The 23,221-nt window shown below is 36.9% G+C and overlaps 1 protein-coding gene across 1 annotated transcript in view; it reads right to left on the reverse strand.

Annotated features, from left to right (window-relative positions):
• tenm1 (teneurin transmembrane protein 1) overlaps positions 1-23,221 on the reverse strand; it is a 381,706-nt gene that overhangs the window by 50,034 nt on the left and 308,451 nt on the right. The window contains exons 23-25 of the mRNA XM_088344425.1: positions 16,594-16,748; positions 11,728-11,811; positions 7,598-7,792 (exon numbers count right to left, since the gene is read on the reverse strand). Coding sequence (XP_088200551.1) covers positions 7,598-7,792; positions 11,728-11,811; positions 16,594-16,748 — 434 coding nt within the window. The remainder of the gene's footprint in view (positions 1-7,597; positions 7,793-11,727; positions 11,812-16,593; positions 16,749-23,221) is intronic.

The following is a 23,221-nucleotide window of genomic DNA, read 5'->3' on the forward strand; positions in this document are numbered from 1 at the left end:
ATTCTGAACTGAATTAAGAGAAAGGCATTGTGGGAAGTAATTGGTTCATTTTGAACTGAATGAAGATACAAAGATTGTGGAAAGTAACTTGTTTTCCTGGCAGATGTACTATGGGCACGCATATTCAAAACATTTTTCACTTACAAGGCTCAGTTTGAGCTGGGAAAAAGTGAAACAAAACGTCATACTGATTTTTAATCACATTATGTTTTCTCACTTCACTAACAAATCTGTCGACTAAAAATACTGTGATAATGAAATAAGACCTAATGCATTTTAATTTGTTGTTTGTATGCGTAGTGGTTTAGTGGATAAGGTCTGGTGCTCTCCTGCCATGATCTGGGTTCAATTCTTGTTGCGTCCATTGTTAAGCAATTGGGACCAATCATTCATGTCCCTAGAAGGTCTGGTGGTTAAGATTCGGTGCCCTTAATATTACAATCAGGTTCAATACCCTAACCACTATTGTTATGCAATTGTGGTCAACGATAATTTATTAACTGATGAATGCGTTTGTAATATTGTCCGCAGATAGGGCGCACAGGATTATAAAGCCCATGTCTAAATTTCTGTCCAATCTGGGGTTTTTGGGTGCACCTTATAGTCCGGAAAACACAGATGTTTTATACCCTTTCTTCCACGCTGATTCTGACATTTAACTCCTGAGTCGTAATACATGTGAACGAACCTTTACTATGGTTCCCTCAAATCCCATACATACCGAATGTTTACACGTACCACATAATTTTTCCAGAAAAATACTCAAAATAATGAAAATGTATTATTCCTCTAGTGCAGGGTAGGTCAAAGTCGCCCTACGCATTGAATTAAGAATCTTGTTGTGCCAGGCAGTAGCCAATAGCCTTGAATCCGATACATCAGTAATGATTTCTAGGTGGCACTCTTTGTTTAAAGATGCAATGGATCCATATGAATTTAAACCAAAGACACAATCTAAAGGAGTAGTATTGCTTGAGTTTCTCATTTTTATTCTTGTAGTTTTCTTAGAAAATATGGACAGTAGACCCTCATTTATTGTGGGGGTTATGTCCCCCCCCCCAAAAAAAAAAAAACATGATAGGCAAAATCCATGAAGTACGAAACAATTATTATAAATTAGTTCACAACGGAATACTCTATTGCACATAGAAAATCAAAGAAAAAACACTTTACGGTAAATGCTCCAGAATTACTGTTGCCTTGAGAAAATGTCATTACACATATATTTTATAAACTAAATATGACAAATCAACGAAATCTCTTTGGACACTCTTAGGATCATTTATATCTCAATTCCACTTATCGGCATTTATAGGGAAATACTGGCATGTATTGGCATTTATTTGCGGGTATTGTAGGCAACAGGTATTGTGGGAAGAGTAGTTATTTTGTTAAAGCACTATTTTGACTCTTTCATTTTTCAGACACTCAGGTATTTTTATCTCTCGGGGGCCACGTAAAATATGTGGCGGGCCACATTTGACCCACTGGCCATGAGTTTGACTGGCCATGAGTGGCTGTAACACTCGTTTCACATGTGGTTTAGCCAATCAGAATACAAAACACAATGCATGATGCAAATTTGTGAAGTAGCAAGACAGTGAAAGGTGAACCATGTTATAGCGAGGTATTACTGCTGAATATTCTTAGTATTTGGAAACTCAGTTGACATTAATCACATATTGATTTGATATTCTTCCATCTTCGCAACATTGCTAAAATCCGTTCAATACTGTCTCAGTCTGATGCGGAAACAATAATTCATGCATTTGTTACCTCCCGTCTCGATTACTGCAATGCACTACTCTCCGGTCTCCCGAAGTCCAGAATCAAGTCTCTTCAGCTAGTACAAAATGCCGCAGCGAGGCTCTTAACCAGGACAAAAAAGTACGATCACATAACACCGATTTTGGCTAACCTGCATTGGCTCCCAGTTAGCCAAAGATGTGACTTCAAAGTTCTCTTAGTATTGTACAAAATCATACATGGACTTGCTCCCTCTTATCTTTCAGATCTGATCTGCCACTATGTCCCGGGCCGAAGCCTACGATCTGAGAGTGCTGGTCTTCTGATGATCCCGAGAGCAAAGAAGTCTTCTGCTGGTTCGAGAGCGTTCTCCATCCGGGCACCGGTGCTGTGGAATGCTCTTCCCCCTGAGATTCGATCTGCAACCTCAGTGGAAATGTTTAAATCTAAACTTAAAACTCACTTCTACTCCATTGCATACGAATAACCTACTCCTCTTGTCGGTTGAAAATAGTTTGTGTAATATAGTGTAACAATCTGTGAAGCCCTTTGAGACTCTTCGTGATTTAGGGCTATACAAATAAAAATGACTTGACTTGACTTGACATATTCAAACCAGAAACTGTTGTTGGTGTAGTTGCAACACTTATATTTGCTGAACACAGTCATTTGAAGTAGCTGCACACAACTCTGTATTCATCTGACAAAACAAAACAAACAGACTGATCAAACTTAAACAGGCACAATTTTACATTTTGCGCTCCATTTAGACCTTGCTGTAACACGCGTTTCAGGAGGTGTTCTATTCGAAGCTACGCAGCCGAATTCAAATGTCTTGTGACGTGAAAATGATCAAGGCTTCAAAACTCTGCCCTCTGCATGGAACAAGAGCTATCAATTGATGCTTGTCACGATCCGCGCGCTGCCTGTTCCGCAAAGTGTGCTGAGAAGAAACATTCTGTGATCGCGCGTGCGGGAGACAAACTTAAAGGTTTGGCGGAGACGCGCAAAACGACATCGCTGTGTTCGCGGTTGCTAGTCACATAAAATTCCTCAAGGCCAGGGTTAGGGAGTAACATAATACACTTAATGGCATTATGTAATTAGGATACCAAAAAATTGTTTTCTTTTACAATTACGAAAAAAAGACAGATACAAAGCATAAAAAAGGTTTATTTTTGTAGAATTACAATTTAATTTAAAACTATATTTACAAACACACATTGCACCAATGGAAGAATTGCGTCTATTGACCGAAAAATTAGGTGCACACATCGTCGGAATGTCCGTATCTGTTGGACAGATTGTACGGTGTACTATAACAGAGTATATCTTGTCTGCCATGTTATTTTTGCTTAATAAACTATACTACGTGGTTACCATTTTAAGCACTTTTTGTAGGACTGCTAGCAACTAAATGACGGTGGTTTCCTCCACTTCTTTTTATCTTACACAAAATGAAGTATGTTTATTTATATTATTTTTAATTTGTCATTTGTTAGCATATTTGGCATCTGAGTAATAGAAAAGTAATGCGAAAATAATAAAAATAATACAATTTATTTGGGAAGTTTTCACAGAGGGGTACAATCAGTGCTGTCACAGCAGAGCGTTCGCCAAATAACCTATTTAAAGCACCTGGTGTTCCCATGCGGTCTCCTATCTGAATGCTAATCAGACCGAACTTTCTTAATTTCCCGATTGGGGGTTCTCAGGGTGGTATAACCGTAAACAGGTCATTTAAGTTACATTACAGCAATGTAATGGTATTCGGATAACTGTACTGACTATATTTTCCAATAGGTAACTAGTAACTGTATTGGAATACAATTTTAAAGTAATCCTCCCAATTCTGCTCACGGCATTACGGCACTGTTGAACAGAATAGCACAGCACATCTGCTCTTCAACCAGCATACGGGAGTTTTTTTGACACTCTCAAACGTTAAAGTGTACTGCCCTAGTTTAATATATTTTTGTGACTCCTGTGTAGGTAATAAAGATAGACATGTTGATGTTTTGTTTCATTACTTCTATATTGGCTGTGATTACAGAGGGCCCTGACGGGTTGGTCAACGAGTGTATACGCCTATTAGAGCAGCTTATTAAATTTGTATTGCAGTTTGACTCAGGAGATTACTTTTCCTTCGGTTTATTTAATTTTACTTGCATTAGTTTTGTAGAACTTACGGTGACCTCGCTCGATTCTGTGTTGCAAAAAAGAAAACACAGTCATGAAGATGAATTTTAAAATAATTGTTAGAAGAGAAACAATTTTTTGACCTGTTTAATGTTGACAATTTCATTTTTAATCAGACATTGCATATTATTTTTACTTTGAACTAAATTGAAAAGAAAAATTAAATAAATTGGTTTGAATAATGAGCTAAAAAACATCAACTATCAGATAAAAGTTTGTTTTTTTAAGAATACCCGTTCATTATAACTGAAATTCCTTGAAGCTGCAAAGGTGATCACAGCATTATAGCAAGGGTTTACTGCATGGTAATCCTTTGCTGTATTGCGGTTTACTTATCGTGGTTTCACAACTCTGTGGATTTTCATCGTGCACTATGTTCTGCATTATGAATGGCTAAACCTAGGAAGATGCTTTCAATTGCAAACAAAGTTAAACCTCTTGACCCGCTAAACTTGCTCTGGAGCCACATGGGGTTTTAGTGGATCCCTGGCACTTTTTAAAAACTGTCCGATAATGGAAAAATATGTGGTTTCTGTTAAAACAGCAACGTTATTTTTAAAATTAGAATTTGACAGTACAGTGGTTATCTGTGAAAAAAAAAATGATTACAAAGTACAGCACTTTTATTTGTTATACAGACGTTCCCCTACTTTTGAACATTCAAGTTACGAAAAACGGTAGATACGAACATTTTTTTGGGAATATCGAAAGATATCCGGATATTGCTGTAAGTCAGATTTTGTATTGTGTGTACTGTAGTGCTTCTTTTGGACGCTACCAGCGTGTGGCGCTGTGAGAGCTCAGCCAGCATCCACCCCGAAGTAGAAATCCGGCTTCCTCTTCCTAGTTCGTATGTAAACATACTATACTGTATCTCTAGTGCGCTAAAAACTTTGACATTTTCATTGTTAGTTTCTAGTGCATCCATTCAAGATGGTTGGTGTAAAGTGTAAAGAAGAGGCGAGTTCTTTCTTTTGAAATAAAAGTGGAATAAGAAAGTTTGATGCAGTTGAGGAAATGGTTGGATCCCTTTCTACCACGGAGGAGAAATTCGCCTAACTTTTGAAGCTCAACTTACAAAAGTAAGTTAAACTTAACTTTATTCATCTTCATAGAGCAAATAATTTTATCAAAAGTTCATTTTTCAGTACAAAACAATACAGGTTACTTATACAGGCCTTAAACATACTTATATAAACCTTAATTATATATTCCATTCAAAATATAGTACCTATGCAACTTACGAACAAATTCAACTTACGTCCAGAACATATGTCGTTCGTAAGTAGGTCAGCGTCTGTACAGATACTTAAGCCCATAAATTGTGTTTGTTCTTGAGTAAGAAATAAACAAATAAAGGTTTCTATTTCACAGGTTTTGACTGTCACAGACGTTTTTGGAAGGCAACCCCCCTCATAATCGAGGTATTACTGTCCTCCATTGTAAATTTGGTCCGCAGGAAATAATCACACTTTCATTGGTACATTTATTCAGTGTTAGGAGGGCTTGTAAACTGTTTCAAATGAAATGTACCAAATCAGTCATGCACTGTTTTATTTTGTCACTTCATCGTCACAATCAGCAGCGAACAGCTCGTTTGTCTTGAAACAATCACTTCATTTGCAATTGCCAGATCAAATAATTTCCCCATAAGCCTGCAATTTATTCTCTTTTTTTAATGTGTTACACATCAGCGCTATTGTGAAAGAGTACATTACGTCTTGTCTCATAGAATTGAAAAAATAATATCAATAAAATGGTTTTATTGACTCTCGAGGGAGAATTTCATGTATAAAATGCATTTGATCATTTTCTGTGAGGATTATTTATGTGCGAGTCGTTACCACATCCCTCTCAAAGAGGTTAGGGCTTTGAATTGGGGCGCTTGTTTGCTCATGTGAAGCTTGTTTCTTTTCTTTTTTTGCAAACATGAGTTTTTTGTGGGTGCTTCTGTTTTTCCGCCATTATGGTCTTTAAATTCGTTGGAGGTTATAAATTCCTGTTTGGTGCGGATGTTAATACAAATTGTTGTCTTTTATATCCTCACAGTCCTATATGAACTCTTTATTACCGAAGATTTTAAAATTTCAATTTTTGCCCATACTTTGTTTTTTTTAATTAGGTATCTTGCAAAACACTATTTACTTTCTGGTTCTACCAAAATACAATGATGCGTTTCTAAAATATTGACACACTTAATGCTTATTAAGATATTGCAGATAATTTGGTTAATATTACATTTTTATCTTTAAATTTGTACACCTTTTGAGTTTTTTTAAAGAAATATTGTGTCATATTTGACCTGTAATGTGTAGTGCAACTAAAAAATGAGTGCTGCAAAGCATGAAAAAATGTGTGTTCATATGAGTTTATGTATTTTTGCTTATTATTAAAATCAAGATTATTTTGTTCTAATAAATTAGGTTTTTTATGTTGCTTTTTTACCACTACAAGGCACTTGGTAATACACAATTACCCTTTAGAGTAAAATTACAATCGATATATCTTAAAATAAAAGATCATGTTTCACGGGCAGATATGTCTAACATATTTCAGTATTATTTTCTGCCCTTTTACTCCAAAAAACAATACAAAAATAGTGATGTAGTTTAATAGAATTTAAAAAAAAAAAATCAAAATCAAAAATAATCAAACTTTTTAGCAAAGAAAACACTTTTTTTTATTATCTTGATAATTTACACTCATTATTTTCTAGTAAAGTTCTTTTATGTACATTTTCTAAAAAACTGTATTTTTCCAAAGTACTTACTACAAATGGGGAAAAAAACAGACGAAGCAGAAACATAATTTTGCAAAATTTAATTATATACTTTCGTCTTTTATTCAAAATATCCCTAAATAAAAAAACAAGAACATTATATTAAGAATGAGCAAAACTTCTGTTTTTAAAACAAGATCATTTTACTTTTCAAATTTAATGATTCAACAAATTCTACTACCGTACATTTCTTTCCCTTAACTCTCTAGCCTAATGTGCCTTGTGGACTCATTTGAATTGCCTTGTTTGTTTTGTTTTTCAGATACAGAAAAGCTTGTTGCATTGGAATAGTTTTGTTTGCTCATTGTTTGATTTATTTTGCAGTCTGTGGTTGGAAACCTTTTAAAGAGAACTTTTTGAAGACAACATGGGGCAAGGTTTTGCATTCATGATTAATTGAAAAGCGTCTTGCACAGTGTGATTGTGTACTCGAGTGCAGTTGCCGCCGGCTTTCCACTGTTTTACCCAAAGGCTGAGTAATACATTTGCAATTTTTAAAGCATATTTTAAAATTAGCAATCAAATTAATTACTTAAGTTAGTACAGTGCCACTTTCACACTTTTCTGCTGAAAAGAAGTGTTTTTGAGTACTACGATTCTCCTGCTGTCAAAGGTGATACACAACACTACCTTTCTCAGATATTTTCCCTCGCAAAGAAAAATGACGCCTTTTCTCTGGTTATAGTGAGACTATTGATTGAGCCCAGCGGCCCGAAGCTTTGTCGGCGCCCGGGCTTAGTTTTTAGAAGTGTGGGTATAAAAGGAAACGGTTTGAACATAAAGTATTGAACTGAAACGCTAGATTTCTTCTGGCTGGAGCATGTCAAAGCAATGTGAATTTGAATACATGGACTGTTTAATTGATTAAGTGACCTGCTGAATGCGGTTGATGCGCCTCTCGTCAGTCTCCGCAATGTAAAGTGTGCCCAAGTGCGACACCGCAATGGCTTTGGCGGCTTCCAAAGTGGCCCGCACGGCTGCTCGGCTCATTAGATGGTGGTCAATACCAGGCACCTGGCAGTGGATGGGACGGCCAGCCACAATGCGCACCTGAAGAGTCTCTGATACCTGAAAGCATAGACAACCATGTGTACTCCTTTAAAACAGAGTTATTAAGCTTCTGTTACTTACATACAAACATTTGCATGGACTTGCCCCTTACAACCTTTCTGATTCAATTTCCCCCTATATTTCTGCTCTGAACCTTTGCTCGGAAAATGCTGGATAAATTATGACTCCAAAAGCCGAGAAGATATCTACAGGCTCAGAGCGTTCCACATTTGGGCTCTAGTGATGTGCAATAATCTAACCCCGAGATAAGATCTGTAACCTCATTGGAAGTGTTTCATTCTAGACTCAAGACACACTTACATTCTATAGCTTATGGTTAGTGCTGACCTCATACAGTACTTTTGTTTTCCTGTCCTTTCAGCTGCCTGGCTGGTGGTGGAGTGAAGGAGAACGACACATGCACGTTTTAGATCAGGGAATGTGATGTTTGCTTTTTGTGATTAAGGGCTATACAAAAAATGTGACTTTACTGGATTTGACTAGGTTACCAATGTTTTTAAACCTGAGAACTACTCTTTGTTGAAGATTGGCACGATGAGCTACCAGTTTGATACCCATTTCTGAAACAAATTCTGTTATTACTATGTTCTTACTAGCTTATTACCAGGTTGTTATTATTAGAAATAAAACAGGCCACCAAAACATCACAGCAGTTAGAAATTAAATTTCCTAGAGAATCCTGTCATCATGGAAGTATACAAATAAAAAATACGTTAAATGAATATAGTTATTCAGTGTTAAAGTCATTTTTCACTTTATTTACCAATTTTTATATTTTCTTTTTGAAAATCTTTGAATTTTACATCATATTAGAATGTTATCATCACGGTTTGTGATTCACGTATCACTTTGTTGAGCATTTGCTGATGAAGAGGGAGGCCCACAATTCTCATGCTTTACTGCAGAGAGTGAAACTGAGACCAATGATTCGGATTTTGTAAACACCTCGGCCCTATGTAGTCGAATTATTATAATCAATGATAGTCCTAGCAAGTTGACAGCAGGTCAATCCATCCATTTTTTTCTTTCCCAGTTGTGTCGATTATTTTTTAAATAATGGATGGATCTGTTGATGCCTTCATTGAAAAAAGAGCAGCGCATAGACTTCATTTATAAGTTAAGTAAGACAACGCATTGTGGTTTTTTTCAATGCTAAAGTATATTTATTGCCTTTTTGCTCCGTCAATAAAACCATAAATACAATGTAGGATCATTTATTTCAAAATCTGTCTAAATCTGTGCCTAACCAAACAAAAACATTAAAGCAGGTCACTGCAATTTATACAATTCAAAATTCAATGTATTGAGTCCCATCTTGAACTTTTCCAGGTTTTTTTAAATGTGATTTATTAAAGACAAAAAGCCTATGTTACAAATATAACAAAAAAAAACGTACTGAGTTTAAAATTGACGCAGAAGTGATCTTTTTTTTTGTTTAAAACTGGATTACTGTTTTACCCATAAAGGGAAATAAACAATGAAATGAAATGAAATGAAATGAAATAAACAACTCTGTATGAATAGTTTGAGTTGTGGACAATAAAATGTACTCTGCTTACAATTTAACTAAAGCACAGAGTCTATTCAGGGGCCAAATACCAGCATGCACTGTGGGAAAAAAATTCAACCCATTGGTTAACAACTACTACCCTCAAGTTTAATAATTTTATTTAAGATTTGGCTTTTATAACCGGTTGGAATTTCCTATTTGAGGTTTAGGTGCCTTTCTGTCTTCCTTGCATGTTTTATATCAGTTAATATCCTCTTTCCATATTTCAAGTGTCTACTATTTTTATACTTATCAATGTCTTACATTTGTTCTATTAATAAACATATGAATGTCTAATATTCATAAATGGGTGATCTAAATAGAAGAAGAAGAAGAATTTACTTTTATTGTCATTCTTTGTAACCATGCACAGAGAGCGAAATGTCGATACACCTGACCCGTACAGTTAAACTGTAGCGAGCCGATGCAGCCGCAGCCAAACAGGGCGCCGCCATTTTAGACCCAACTGCTTTGTTGGGAGTCATTAGGTGACCAAACCCCCCAATTCCAACCCTTAATGCTGAGCGCCAAGCAGGGAGGCAATGAGTGCCAATGTTGTAAGTCTTAGGTATGACTCGGCCGAGGCTTGAACCAGCGACCTCCCAGTCTCGGAGCGGGCGCCCTACCATCTCGGCTACAATAGCCATTTTATGAGTTTATATCACCCAAATATATACATAACTGAACATACAGTAACTTATACCAATGGATATTAGTTGCCCAACACGGGTAGCCTTGTCAACAGTTATGCAAATAACCTGTCTAGAAATTGGATAACTTTGTAATTAAAATAATCAAACACAATTATCCTCCCGATTAATAAAAGAATACTAAGTTCAATTTACTATTTGTAAATGACTGTAAATCTATTTCTTGAGTACCAAATTTTATCGGTTACAAATACATTGTTTGTATATATTTATCTGTATTTACATATTTAAAGAAAGGCATTTCTTTATAGCTGAAATTACAAGACTTTGGTATTTCTGCTTGCAGGAATCATACTTCATCATGCAGTCGAAGTCTAAAATTGGCCTGACCGGAGGGATAACATGATTATATTACTTCATTTTACATTATTACAATGTGAATCATGCTTGTGTCATATAAGACCAAAGTACGTGCTCTTAAAAACACATAGGATTTTGGGGACATTGCTACTTGAGTTCCAATCTTGTTGACATTCTACGTTGGCATTGTTGCGTGATATTTATCAGATCATCTCGTCTGACAGAATTTATGCTTTTACGTGAGAGGCAATCTACTTTTGGCTGACATGTTTGTATATCAAAGTGAGTGACAAACAAAAGCACCTGCAGCGACAGCCTTACAGCCTCCCTTCTTCAGCGGGGAGCGGGATTTGATTTAATTTGACTTTAGTTGTACCCTTTTCAGAATCCAGATAGTGACAACAAAGTACTGTTTTTGTTGTTTGCTTTTTGTTGTTGCTTTTTTTGCAGAATTCTGAACCTCACAGAAAGGTCATGGATTTAGAGGAATGAGGCATACCGTACAAATGTTGTCTTCTACATTGGTGTTTTTCAACCAGTGTCCCGGGGCACACTAGATCTTGCCATGAGATCTTGTTCAGCGTTCCCCAGGAAATTGCCCGATGTATCGTTGCAAAAAAGCATGCCATTGTTCATTACCTTCGTTTTTTTCCCAGTGATCAGTCGAGTAACTAAAACATTCATAGATATCAGTAGGTGGCAGAAAATAATTATTTATTTATGTACTCATGATCTGCTCACGAGGTAGTTTATGATTCAGAGATACCTTAATCATGTCTTGGGGAAGTAAAGCCTCGTGGTGCCCATCCCTCTCTAGGCAGTTTTTTGGGGTAGGGGTTTGATAAAACACAAAAGGTAGTACAGTATATAAAAATGTTTGTTTGGCATTTGGACTGGACTCTTACTTTCACTATTTGAATAGTAAACTAACAAATACAAGCCAGTTGCAGGGCGCTTAAGTCATACAACCATTCATACGCTCATTTACACCTAAGGACAATTCAGGACATCCAACTAACCTGACAAGCATATTCTTAAAATGTGGGAGAAAACCGAAATGTGCCCAGAGGACACACACAGGCACAGGAAGAGCATGGAAAACTCAGCACAGCGGTAGCTGTGTTTACTGGCATTGAGCACTGGTCTTTTGCACCGTGGGGCTGCGCACTCACTACCCACCCACCCTGCTTACTAGAGAAAATATTTACCTTTCAACTAGTTTAGGACACCTCAAAATATGCACTCTACCTTTAAGATATTTTATTTGATGAAACTGTTTAAGATTGAACTGCAAGATTTAATGAAACAAATCAAATAAAGGCTGAAAAAAGGTTGGTAAACATATTGTATTGTATCAATGAATGTGTTTGTACCTGTAACACAATGTTGTTGTCCAGAATGTAGAGCGAGTTGTCCAGAGGGTTGATAGCCAAGTCAGTTGGCCACTCCAGACGCACCTGCCCAAGCACAAACAAAACATAAAACCTCAATGCTTGTATATCCATGAATACACCAAAATTGGCAGTAGTGGTGACCCTCAAGTGTCACTTAGAGCTGATAGGAATACTATCCGCTTAATAACATAGCATTTGGCCGTCTGGCCCTTCCTTCCCATGCAAAGGTCAGCGTCAGGCAGAGAGCATTGCACACGTTTATTCAACATACACAAATGCGGTAAGCCAAATGTCAACCAATAACTATGGTCGCCACCATCTGAAGTAGCTCTAACCCCACGGGGTGTCAAAGATAGACGAAGCCACGCCGGAGCCTGCCACTTTGCATGCAAACGCATGCTAAAACACAAACCGAGTGCTTTGTCTGAAGAGATTTGTCAGAAGAGAGAGCTGATTGATGACTGTGGAGTGGGATGGGTAAATAAATGGATCATGTTAAATTGCCACAGACATGTCCAATTATAGGCTCTGTCAAATGGGAGGGAATGGTTTTAGTTTGAAATCCCAGTTTAATGGGCAGATAAATTAATCAAGCGGGATCATCCTGTGTCAAGACAAAAGACGACACACTAGATCCTCGTATATGATACTGAACTTTTCACTAGTGGCAGGTAAATGCCACTAAAAAGCTGCATGCAAAGATTGTGATTGCTGTCAAACGGAGATACACAACTAGATCAAGACATTTTATTCTTATTGTGAACGTTTAATTCAAGAACTTGTTTCTTAAAAACAGAGTTCTAAGTAAGTACTTCGAGCCTGCCAAATAAAAATGGTAAAAATAAAAATGTATTAAATAAGATGGCTACATTTGTTTGTAGTAGTTTTTTAGTCATGTATTTATTCTATTTATCAAGACATTTATCAAATTTCATATACAAACAATTCTGAACTAGCCTTGTAGCATTTTGAATTTTCAGTGCATATTATCAAAATGTAATGCTTTCAAAAGGGCATATATCATATCACTTTGCTTTACTTAAAATTGTTTAAAAACAAATTGATCTAAATGTTTCCTGTATAAACCATTACGAAATATTTCTTTTTTTTATTAGAGCCCATAATTATTATCATTTTATTTTTTAAGGATTCCCAAATTGGAACTTTTTTTTAAAATACAAAGTAAACCACAATTAATTAAACAATACATAGAAGAAAACAACCCTAAAATATGGGTTGTGTTGTTTAAATCAACCAATACCCTGGTTCATTTTGATTTGAGTATCAAAACTGGTGTTGTTTGTCTAAACCACCGTTAGAAAATTGTCTGTTTGAATTGGAATTAATACTTAGTGTGCTCATTATGAGTTATAGTTTGATTTTTTTTTTTTAATTTCCCATTTGCTTCACACAGTCTGTGGTTTCCTAGCATACTGTCCAATGTGTGGGTCATCAATATGCGCTGTAAAACATATTTTTTAAACTTGTGGCTTAAGATAACTTTTCAATCAGATGACAGCGATCGAAGTATACTGCAGTCATTTTTGATCTATGACCAATTTGTGTCTGATCAAATTACGTTTGTACTGCTCACATGGCCCAAAGAAGAAAAAAAAGTCAGTTGTAGGGTGAACATAGCTGAATAAATAAAACCCGATTGGTGGATGAAGCTTTGTGTGAATGAAAATTGTTAGGCTCTTTGAAGAACACTAAACATAATATGCTGGGAAGAAAATTGCAACGTAGCACAGTGTATTTACCACTGGTTAATTGGATGGTTTCTAGCTATCCTGAAATTGACTAAAAATTGGTTCATGTTAAACACTTTCTATACACGGCCAACTGAAAATAGTGATGTCTTGAAAAAAAATACAACATACCACACACATATTGCAAAGACGACTGAGAAGAAATGTTTATCATTGTTTTAAATGCATCTTTAAATAAGTATGCAACGACCAGTGATGTGTGGTGAGGTTGGTGTCTGGTGAGGCACAGTCAGATTTACAAATAAACTGGGCTAAATATTATTTATCATTTTAGTGGCAAAGCAAGAAAGCAATATTTTAACTGTACCATAGGGAAATAAGTAGATCAAGTCAATCTGCTCCTCCTTTTGAATAAAATTATCAATAGATAGCTAATCCTCCATTATTTAAAGTTTTCATGGAACAAGAAAAAAAAAATCATACCTTGGTAATAATATTATATTGTTCAGGGCAAAGGTGTGGACTTAATCAGAATCTTTGAACTCACTATCGCCCTCTGCTACGAGGCAAGAGAATTGCCTACCTCATTCTGCATCTGCAGATGCTTAACATCGTCATATAATCAAATATATAATGTGAAAATCCAAAATGTTTAAGGTTAAAAGAGAACAAACGTGAACAGTTAATAAAACCATTTAATATATTTATAATTTTATTTTCTATGACAAAAGGTGAGCCACCTACCTACCCTGACTGCCTGTCAGTGGCAACAACCGCGCTTGTTTTAAAACAAAATCCACTCCCACTGAATTTTGACACTATATTTCAACAAACATAAAGTGTTTCGATTCAAAAGTCAGTTTGACTTTGCCCAAACCCGTGCCAACAATCTGCTGTTTATTTGGCATAAATTAGCGTGATGGTGTTTGTCAAGTCAAACAGCTCCAGAAGTTTTGATCAATATTGCTGCCAGTTGGAGGTCAGCGCAGTTTACAAGAGCAAACACAGATGGAGAATGATGACAGTCAGATGCGCCGCGGAGGTTGATGCCTAACAGGAGGATTGAACTGGCCTCTTTAAAGACATGCCGTTGCGCCTCTGGAGACTCACCTGGCCTGAAGACTCGCACAAACACACACATACACGCAAGCACTTGCAACTCACTGTGTGTTTGTGCAGACATCGCACTTCATCTATAATTTATCCGCAGCTCTAATAGGCCTGACACAAGTCAGCAGTGTGATCTGAAGGCTGGCTGATCAAATTAGTTGACTTTGGTCCTCACTAGATACTGTCACGCACACACACTCAGACCTACAACACGCCAAGACCTACAACACGCCAAAACCTACAACATGCAAAGTCATTTGTGGAGGTTTTTGGAAATGTGTCATTCCAATTGAACTATGCACAAAAAAGGAGCAACAACAATGTTTTATTTAAAAGTGAATGTGCAAAGACTTCATTGATAAATTATGGTAAGATATGTAAGAGTTTATCATAGTATAGTTTATTATAGTATAGTATATATATATTAGTATTTATCATTTTCCTCACAAAAAGGCCGCAGGAATATAAGGCCCAAAAAATAGTCTTATCAAATTTTTAACGCAAAAGGTGCACCAGGCTATAAGGCGCATGAAATTGAGATTACAGCAAGCAGCGTTGGGAGTATAAACAACACATTTACGTAACAGCGTTATTCTTTTCACTAACAGGATAATCTAACTGATGATTTTTTTCTGCCGTTACCGTTACACTCTCTTTTTTCCAATCCTTATTGTAGTTTTGTTTTTGTTTCTTTTACCCCCGCATAATTTAGTAAACCCACCCATATTTTTTGTACTTCAGGTGTAGTATAAATCTGTTGCTGGTAAGGTACAATCAACATTACAAGGTTCTAAAACAAAAACTAGCTGTCTGATTTTCTCTATTCAAATGACTGAAATACTTTTCAGAAAATTTAAAATTATTTGACATACAACGGCTTCTTTTTAAAGTAACACAAATAGTTACTTTCCCTGGTAACTAGTTATTTTTACCATAGAGTAATTCAGTTACTAACTCAATTACTTTTTGGGAGAATTAGTGAGTAACTATAACTGATTACTTTTTTTAAAGAAACGTGCCCAACCCTGACAGTAAGAGGTACTGTGTTTATTTGGGGTCTTTAGACACTTATGGCATGTAATAGTGCAATTTTAATAGTGCAATTTTTGACATTTGGACTCCTTTTTGAAGACATATTGTTTTATGGCTGGACAGGCATAGATAGCAGAAACAATCTTGAAACCTCATCTTTCATTTCCTTATCTATCGTTTGCCATTGTTTAAAAAACAACCGTTAAACATTGGAAAGTTTCTTGAACGACTCGTTTCCAAGAATACTTCTGAGAAAAAAAGCTTTAGTGAAAGGATGCATTTCAAGCAAAAATTTTCAGACGGTGTTTTTTCTTTTCTTTTTTTTTTATTTTGTGACACCTCCAATATCTAAACAATGCTTTCCATAAACTCAAAGGCATTTTGCTGGCAAAATAACATTTTATTGCAAGATCACTGAACTGATGCATGGACTACGCATGGCGGATGCATGAACTTTCGATCGTGTTTCCTTGAGGAACCGTGTTCCTGTGGACGTGCACAGATCATCAACCCTAGCTGAACAGACGATGACGATGGAAATCAATCATTTAAAAAAAAAAGAATAAGTCAGTTAATTAGATAACTGCCTATCATTATTCGTTCATTTACTATTTGTCCATATCTCGCAACTCTCACCACACTGTTACACTACGCCTACTTGCCATATAGGTCCGCCCACACAAACCTATTTGGCGGATACAGGAAGCAACACTAGGGAGTTGGGCTTCCTTGATCAAAGTAACTAATGCCGTCTCATGGTTATTTATCATATTGAATTAATTCCCAGAGGCTTGATATTTATCCGTGAGTAGTTACAAAACCTTTATAATAATTCTTCTCTCTTTATCTTTTTTTAATAAAACAAGAAAATCACATTTTTACATTTTGGCACTCAAGGAAGGACAATGCGTCTGAAACATATCTATACATTGGCATTGATTGACTTAATTTCAGATGGAACACATACACACACAGCAAACAAGATTTAGCTTACCTGGCTAATGTCCATCCGCGCATCGCAGCTCAGTGGTTGCGTTGACATCAGTCCGTTGGAGCCAATGACGGTCGACAGCAAACCCCTTTCATTAATCTTCTGAATGGTGGTGCCATCAACAAAGTAGACAACACCCCTTTTATCCACGGCAATACCTGGTGGGTGAGAAAGCGAGGACAAATTAGTTTCAAAGACCAAAGGACGAGGGAATGGGGATAAGAGACCAAATCCTAAAAGGAAAAGAGGTGAGCGAGTGGGCGGGAGCGAATGGAGAGACGACCGGTTTTCTTTTGACGTTCAATTTGGTTAGACATTTAGCTCAGCTACTGACTTATCAAACGCGCTGCACTGCAGAAATGTAATTATATTTCCATCCCACAGACCACTAAAGGGATTAGAACAATACAACTGCAGGAAGAGCTTATTTGTCACATTAGATGCGAGCGGGGTGCTTCAGTGAACTTTTGACATTTGATGCCTGCAAATTTACATGATAAATGTCCACCCACGTTTGGCCTCACAACACCGACACAAACTCACCTGTGTGCGTGCTTGGCTACGACTAGCGTACACTTGAACTCTCCTTGCAGTCGGACGCTGCAGAAGGAAACTAGAGCGAGGTAGGTCAAGGTATTAAAGGTCAGGGCGGGCAATGAATCATCCGTAATGGATGAGGAGCGACCTCCCCGCTTTTGCCTTCTCGCCTTCACCCCCATCTCATCTTCATACACAAAATGGGCCCTCCGACTCAACTCCTCAGCAATATTCCCAACCTCGGCGCTCACCTCTCATTCACCGTGACAACTTTCACATTTCACATCCGCAACAATCAGCCATTTTTGAAATTTCCCATGACCGTCGCAATTGCACGCAACATTCTGATGAGCTTCTTAAAAATGCATTTGGTTTATTATTGAGTCATTCCAAGTGTTTATCTATCGCTCTTTATCACACAGACGTCTCAGCGGACTTCACAGAAACACTGCATATTAGAATTAAAGGTATAATCAATAACATAATTAGGTGTGCGATACAGTGATTTTAAATACCGTACTTTGCAGACAGTAAGGAAAAAAAACATGTATACGTTACACTTGGTGTACAATATGAAAGTAAAAAGAAAATAAAGAACACTGTGCACTAACGTTACACAAACGTGCATATCTTAGCACATTCGTCAGTAACGACAAAATATATTAAGAGTTATTCATTTTACTCTAGCATAAAGAGGATGATCACCAAACTATCATCTTTACTCCAAATCACTAAATCAAATCAAATATACATCCTCTGTGTCACTTTTACCAGTACACTACTACCGATAGGTTGACGATGCGCCGACTTTCCTCTTTTACGCCCCTAGAGCGCCCTGCTGCACTTTAGTGTGAAAATAACATGTCAATTGATATACAGTTGTTTCACTGGTTGGTTGGATTCCTTAACCACTAGAATTGTAGGGGGAACCACTTGTGTCTTGGGCAAGTACAGCCTGGTGGCGCCCATCCCACTGTAGGCCAACATATGTTTCCACCCTTTTGCGTGCCGGTAAAAAAAACAAAAAACGATATAATAATGTGTTAATAATTTCGCATATAAGTCTCACCCAAGTATAAATCACATCACCGGCCAAACTTGGAAAAAAACTGCGACTTATAGTCTAGAAAATATGGCATATTATAAAATTATAAGATACAGAAAGAAAGACTTGGTACCCAAAAGCTTAAAAAAAGCTTGTGAAAAAAGAGGAGTAAAACAATGCATTTTGTTCACTTTTGATCACCTGAAGTTTATTTTCTCACTTGTGTATTTTAGTACTCCTTTTTGGTTGCACTACACCATACAACAACATCTAGAAGTCAAGTAATAAACACCCTCCCTTAAAAGTATATTAAAAAAAAAGACCAATGATATTTAAATCAGGGTGATGGCTGTCCTTCAAGCGTCCTGATGTAACTTATAATTTTAACCAAAAGTAATTTGTAGATATAATTAAAGTAACTATTCCTTCATGTAAAGCAGTAGCTCTTAAGAAGTCGGGTCCGCTAATTGTGATTACTATTTATACCTTTTTTCCAACAACAAATGCACAAAAAAAAAAAAAAAAAAAAACTTTTGATTTTACAAAATACTTCAACTATCTGAAGTCAATCACTTTGGGCGGACTGGAATTCTTGAAACAGCGCTTCCGGTTTTCCTCTGTCATATTTAGCTGGTGATAATGATGCCCACACAGATTTGGCCCTCTCTTTACCCTGGCAGGCAAGATGCAGCAACAGGCCAGGTAGGGAAAGGTAAGGAAAATGTGCCTGCCAGTCACGCAAACAGGCATAAACGGGGTAAGGGTACTAGGTGAAAGAAATAATCACTTTGCTTGCTACATACAGAAGGAAACCGGTGTAGGGGGTGAACTATTCATCCCTGGGCGATAACATTGATCCGATCCAAGTACTTTCTGAGTATCGATAATATCAATATTTGAATCGATCCCCCCACCTCTAACCCACACAAACAGTAATAAATTGTGCAAGGTGGAGAGAGAAGGCGGACATATGTGGCCAGGGTCAGCCCGTTTCCTCTAGAGGCCTGGAGGTGAGCTGCATAGCCCTCACCATCAGCCACTTCATCTTCTGTCTGTCATGGACAGATTAAACCACCCACACAGCCTCACACCTGCATTCTGGCCTTTTCCTCAACTCACTGAACTGCCCTAACCCAATCTGCCTTTGCGCGCATCTTTGCAACACACCATCGTCTTTTGTTTTTCTGTTTTTCACAAGTGTATCAAATCAGTAGCCTCTGACTGTTGGGTAATATCAAGGTTTTACTTATTTTCTGTCATTTCATTCTCAGCAACTTTGCCAATCATCCTCCTGTCGCCTGGCGTCATGTAAGAAGAACATCTCCAACTATAGTGTGCAGCCTAAGCCTGTTCACATCACATATCTTTTCATTTTCGCCACCTTCCTATCCGTAGCACTTTTTCCGAAAACTGTCCCTGATCTTTGAGCTCATAAATCCTGCACAAGGACATGAAAAGGAATGCAGCACTATGTACCAGTATCTCTATGTTTCTGAATATTTCTTTTCCTTGCAGGGATGGCATTCAATACATTCCTTTTTATGTCTTATAATGGATCTTCTATGGTACATCGACTTGACGAAATCATATTGCTTGATCAATATTTCAGTGTCTGTAACTAAATGTCTAAAATAGACCTGAGCGATATTTTAGATTATTTAGAATTGTTGATTATGGACAATTTAATAAATGATACATTGGATTTTTCTACACTCGTTTGACTTCTGCTCCCAATCATTTGGGTCATGGGCATAGATTCTGACTTCCCCCTTAAAAAAAGCTAGCGATATATATTGATATTATCCGCATTAGCAAATTACAATAATGCCAGCTTTATCAATTAGGATATAGTAATTAGTAGAAAGCAATTATCAGCTAGTGTCATTGACGTGTTTACTAATATGAGAAGCTAGTGTAGCCGGGAATGGCGCTAGCATTGCCTGGTAGCAATTAGCATCTAGAATGTTAGGAGTTAGCAATAAACAGCTAGCAATAATAGGCTAGCAAAGCTAACACTAGCACTTCTCTTCTCCATAGTCATGAATATGAAACCTGGGTAAGGTAAAAACCTGGTTGGCTGATCATTATCAAGTAAAATGTGTTTTCGTATCTAATATTGTCGAATGCCCCTGATATCTTAATAGCAAAATATTATTAATAGTTCAGCTGCGGACGAAACACAACTACATAATAGCACAAATGATAACATTTGTACAGATTTCTTCTAAGTAAAAGTTTATTTTTGGGACGTGCCATTGCTATTTCCGTACCAATAACCGATCATTTTAATTTTTAGCTGCATGTTCTATGTATATTAAGCTTTGATAAACATGTCTACAAAAGTAGTGTTGGACACTAAAGCTTGACTTTATCAATAAATCAATCAATCAATTGGTCAATATTTACTTTATGTGTCGACAATAAAACTAGTGACGGTAATAACACAATATTGATATGAGCACAAAAATACAGACACAGACTGTATATACTGAATGAAGTACAGATGATTATGAATATGGGTGTTCATTATGTGAAAACATGTCAGTAAACATTAAACAAGTGCCCCAAAACTTGAATTACAATAGATATACGGTACAAATGTTGATGCATAGAGTGGAAAAAAAACCTTGAACAAGTACTGCTAAGTAGGCTTGTCCGTGAAGCACACTTGAAGCAGAGTAATGGCAAGGATGACTTTGGAAAAAAATTGATACGCTACACTTAATACAGATTGTTGTTAATCTATGAACAATATAAAATCACTGTACTCAATAAAGCTTGAAGTCCCTATATGTATTTATTCGTGTATGTGCATTTTTTCAAAAAACCTAAAAAGTAACTCAAAGTTTGGGTGCCGGTATACACAAGGGGTTAGTATTTTACTGTATGTGTGGAACGATTGATCAGTTAAAAATACTGCTGACTTAAGGGGCGAGGTGGTGAAGGTGCCAAATCCCAACTTCTAGAACACCAGCGATATATATGATGTAAGAACGGGCATTATATTTTATCTCATTATAACACTTTTTATGTTAACAGTACCAGAGATAGATTTAAAGAAAACAGAAAGTTGTCCTGAAAGATGAAAACGCAAAAAAGCACCATGAGGGGAAAAAAATCCTTGGACTTTGAAGAACATTAAATGGATAATTTGTAACTGTTATGTTGGTATTGTGTTCATAGTTTACGTTTTCAACAAATGATTTTAATCATGGCCGGACAGATTCAACAACGTTTGTCACTTACAATGCTTGGTTTTAGCTGAGAAAAGGTGAAACAAAATTTTACATGAAAAAAATAGGGTTGCACATGCTACACTAGTGAGCCTTTTACCTGGATGAAAACGGTAATTACAAAAGCCCTTAAGTAAATCCTATACCAAGTTACTGGTGATGGGCAAGCTTGCTGGCACCTAATACACATTAAAGAGAGGTGGAGAGGTGACACAACCAAGTTGTCCTATTAGTTTAATACATAATCTAAATACATTATAATGAGGAAACTAAAATTCTTAGAATGTTTCAAAAAAGTAGTGCTGGCTGACTAAATATTATAGCATGGCTCCAAGTGACTAAATATCAAGTATTTTTCTCTGTTGTGCCGATAACTGAGACATCCTATCGGTCTGATGACTATCAGTCAGATAATTATCGGGTAACTGTAGTTATCTATTATGTTTTATGTGTGTTGAATTAAAATAGGGGAAAAAGAGAACAGTTATATAGTAGGTAACATTAGCCAGGCCGGTCCCATCTTAGGCCAATTTACCTGAACGTATTCACCAAACGTTGGAAATCCTGTCATGTTTAATTAAGCTACGGGAAGGAAATTTGCAGCCTAAACATCAAAAAGCTTCCTCAAGTCTCCTACAGTGGACCTGGCAGCCCCGATACTGATGTTTAGAGGCTGGCAGCAGGAATAATTGAGATATATCTCAACTCGGCAGGGAGATGGAAATTTGGCAAATGCATTGAACTGGATTCTATCATCAAAGAAAGGAAGACTTGGCTGCATCAAACCGACCTTGGTTACCCAGCTCAGATTCGAGGCAGGGAAGCGAAAGAGAGAGGTAGCTTCAAAAATGAGGTGCAACGCAAGCAGTGATGGCGCCGAGACAAAAGGACATGATGAGGGTTCGCTTCAGTTGAGCAATACCAGCCAATCACTTGCAATTAAAACATTTTCTTTTTTTTTCCTGCAAATACACTGTCAAAAAAGTGCATTATTACATCCCCTGTAGCACTGCAAGACAATCTAATCTGATGAATGCCACAGAGAGGGCTTTTAGCAAAGCATCAGTGTTGATTACAGCTATTTGCACTGAGTGAGTCACGGGAGATTACTGGGCAAACACAGTAAAAATATGGATGAGGAAAAATTTAATGAAGGGAGAATGGCTACGGTAATTATAAAATATGTTATAGATTATATATTTTACAACCCAATAACAGTTTGGCCTGTTACAACATATAGTAAAATGAAAATGTGGCGCACGTGTGGTGAATACTGAGCGAGCTGTAAACACAGTAGGAGAAGTGACGTCAACCCAAATGCTGCCTTTGTACTTTGAGCTCTTGCATTTTGCAAACATAGTCACAAAGGAGCTTCATCTAAATGAGATAATAATAAAAGCAGGATATATTAAGCTTTCATCAATCTGACTTCCACGCACCCTTGAGTTTTACAAAAGCTTTAACAACCAATGAAAGATGTATACAGGCAATGAATTGTTTGTTGTGTTTGGACCTGGGATTGGCACGAAATGTAATGAATGTCACAATGAATCAATGTTTTACTATTTAAGAGTCAGTGTGGCCAAGCCTAAGAGGTACACTCGGATTGTCCTAACTAATGTGTATTTGCGTATTTGAAGTGAGTCCCAAAAGACAAAACAGTAAAATGGCTTTTCTGGTGATAGTTTTTGACATCAAAAGTTCTTATAACTGACCCTTGTTCAAACAGAAATATGAAGGCATTATTTTACTTGAACCCAACACACTCAATGTTTTCTAACAGGTTTTATATTTAGGTCAAAATTGAATGGAGTGT

The sequence above is a fragment of the Urocampus carinirostris genome, chromosome 9, assembly GCF_059441175.1.
Source record: "Urocampus carinirostris isolate Australia breed hairy pipefish chromosome 9, RoL_Ucar_1.0, whole genome shotgun sequence".
Taxonomy (NCBI): domain Eukaryota; kingdom Metazoa; phylum Chordata; class Actinopteri; order Syngnathiformes; family Syngnathidae; genus Urocampus; species Urocampus carinirostris.